This window comes from Tupaia chinensis, unplaced genomic scaffold (assembly GCF_000334495.1).
Source record: "Tupaia chinensis unplaced genomic scaffold, TupChi_1.0 Scaffold000146_1, whole genome shotgun sequence".
In the NCBI taxonomy this organism is placed as follows: Eukaryota; Metazoa; Chordata; class Mammalia; order Scandentia; family Tupaiidae; genus Tupaia; species Tupaia belangeri.
The window spans coordinates 4,989,302-4,992,098 of NW_006159616.1; the positions used below are offsets into that span (position 1 = coordinate 4,989,302).

The window sequence follows — 2,797 nt, forward strand, 5'->3', positions numbered from 1 at the left end:
TGTGTGTACGTGCCCAAGATCCCGAGAGGAGAATGGAGGAGAAGGGATTGCGGCGTGACCATCCCCCCTGGGGGATGATTTCTCGTTTTCTGTCTCTATGTCTCTGTCTGTCTGGTGAGCGCACGTGCCCTATAACGAAAACCTCTCCAAAAAAAAAAAAAAAAAATCACACCAGTCGCTTATGTGTACATGCCCCAAATCCTGAGAAGATAATGGAAGAGAAGGGATTGTGGTGTGGCCATTCCCTCAGAAAGCGATTTCTCACTTTCCCTCTTTATCTTTCTCTGTGGCATGTTCACACACCCTATGGCCCAAACTCCTCCCCTCCCCCCGCAAACAAATAAACAAACAAACAAACAAAACAACACGAGACCATGTTCAGCTTGCAGTCCCAGATCTCGGCAGCAGGTGTGGTGCTTGTTTGGTCTAATGGAGTTACTCACGTCTGTTTCAGATGGAGCACCTGAAAGCCTGTGCAGAGATTGCTGCCCAGCGGACCGTCAACTGGCAGAAGTTCTGCATCAAAGACGACTGTAAGTAGGGCTGCTCCGGTTGGTTTTTATTATTGGCAGTTATTCAGCCCCTCAGCAACTGTTACTGGGGCCTCATGTGTGCTGGAGAGAGAGCCCCGAGCCAGATACGTAGCCAGAACTATACCTAGCGAAGAAAACAAGTATAAACGTCAAAGGGAGGGGCCGGCAGGAGGCCTGGTGGTGGAGGCACTGAGCTCCTACATGGCTAACTGTGGTTTGACTCCTGGGCCTGGTGGCTTTTTTCCTCACTTTCCCCACTTTCCCTCTCTCTTTCTGTCTCTCTCTGGTGAGTGCATGTGTCCTTTGACAAATTTAAAAAGGAAAAAAAAGAAAGAATAATAAATAAAATTAGATAAATAATTTTTGGGGGGAGAAACTTCGAAGGGCAGTGAGGGCTAAGAGTCAAAGTGTGGGGTGCTAGGGGAACATCAAGTAGGCATATCTGACCTCCAGGTTGGGGCCGTAGGCTAAAGAGAAGCAGGTGGCATCTAGACAGTCCCTTATCAGGGAGTAGGGCCTGAATCCAGTCTGTATTTAGCAGTCATAATGCTTCTCAGATATTTCCATCTGGGGTATAATCTCTTAGCCCTGCCCAGCGAGAGAACTTGGGAAAGAAAGTGGGTGGGAATAGGGTTGGCTCTGGTGTGTGCTGCATCTTCAGTAGTCGTAGTCACCCGAGAACTGAGCTGCCGCGTCCTCTGTCTGCAGCTGTCCTGTACTTCCTGCTCCAAGTCAGTTTCCTCGTGGATGAAGGGGTGTCCCCAGTGCTGCTGCAGCTGCTCTCCTGTGCACTGTGTGGCAGCAAAGTGCTCGCTGCTCTGGCGGCCTCTGTAGGGTCCTCTTCCAGTGCTGCTTCCTCCTCAGCCCCTGTGGCTGCCAGTTCGGGACAAGCCACAGCACAGTCCAAGTCTTCTACTAAAAAGAGCAAGAAAGAAGAAAAGGAAAAGGAAAAAGATGGTAAGAGACAGCCTTCTGTCTTGGTGACCAGGGTGAGGGGCATGGAGCACAGTGGTTCATTTTGCTTTCTAAAAGGGCTTTTCTGATTTACAGACGACCTAAGACTGAACTGCTCTCTAGAATCTACCTCTGGTCTTTTTAAAGGTATATTGAAGGCGATCCCTTAAGCAGTGCCACTTCACATACCAGTGACAGTAATAGGAATGGTCAAAGTGCACTGAACGTTTTTAGTGGGCCAGGTTCTTTTTCTGTGAAACACCCATATGGAGCAGTGGTCAGAGTTAAGTGAAAAGTCGCTTAGTAAACTCGTTCCGTCATCTGTGAACGGAAGCTCTCGTTGGTGTTGCCTTACCATCAGCTTCAGTGCTTTTCTTGGTCCTTCAAGACCTAAGGCAGATGATGAGGGGTTGAGAGCAGTGAAGGTAATTCATATTTCCCCAGTTAATCGCCAGGTCTGCGGTAGCTAGCAGTGACTATTGTAGGTGGCAGATTTGGAGAGAGAATTCGCCCTCCAGTGTAACTCTATGTGTTCTGTGTCAGGCTCATATAAGCATTTTATCCTAGGCTTTTTTGTGTGGCATTACTATATGTCTCATTTGGGACTGGCACATTTGTCTCCTGGTAAACAACTACACTTTGTTTTGTAAATTGTAACGTTTAGTAGAAACCATTTCCTCCTCTTCCACCTGGCAGCCCAGTTTTGGGACCCTAGATGTCTTTTACTTTGCCCTCAGTCCTGCCTTGACCTTGCAGGCGAGAGCTCAGGCAGCCAGGAGGACCAGCTCTGCACAGCTCTGGTGAACCAGCTGAACAAGTTTGCTGATAAGGAGACCCTGATCCAGTTTCTGCGCTGCTTCCTGTTAGAGTCCAATTCTTCCTCGGTGCGCTGGCAGGCCCACTGCCTGACGCTGCACATCTACAGGTGGGGCCGGCACTTGGGGGACAAAGCTGCGTGGGGCCAGGGCCAGGGTGCACTGCATAGTTCTGTTTTGGTTTTCTGTTACATACCCTCAGTCAACATATTTCACACTAGCCTGAGTCCTCTTGAGCATTAGATTTCTTTATTGTGCCACCTGCTTTTTAGCTATTGACGTCATAGGCAGCAGGCTATTTTCCACTCAGTTACGTTTAGGAGTTTGTAAAAATGACCAGACCTGCCTGGCTCAAGAGGCTGCTTCTGCTCTGGAGCGATGTTGGATGATGGGAATAAACTACCTCCTGAAGAGAGTAAATGATATGTTGCATTATTAGGATTCATTGTCTAAAGAGCAACAGGACCATTCAGACTTAACCCATAGGTGTAGGGA

General features: G+C 48.5%; 2 protein-coding genes across 2 annotated transcripts in view; both read left to right on the top strand.

Annotated features, from left to right (window-relative positions):
- Positions 1-430, top strand: part of LOC102500380 (E3 ubiquitin-protein ligase UBR4) — a 107,749-nt gene extending 107,319 nt beyond the window's left edge. The window contains exon 71 of the mRNA XM_027770668.1: positions 409-430. Coding sequence (XP_027626469.1) covers positions 409-430 — 22 coding nt within the window. The remainder of the gene's footprint in view (positions 1-408) is intronic.
- LOC114007248 (E3 ubiquitin-protein ligase UBR4-like) overlaps positions 425-2,797 on the top strand; it is a gene marked incomplete at its 3' end in the record, with an annotated part of 55,625 nt that continues 53,252 nt past the window's right edge. Inside the window, 3 exon segments of the mRNA XM_027770607.1 lie at positions 425-533; positions 1,242-1,490; positions 2,244-2,412. Of these exon segments, the coding sequence (XP_027626408.1) occupies positions 455-533; positions 1,242-1,490; positions 2,244-2,412 (497 nt within the window).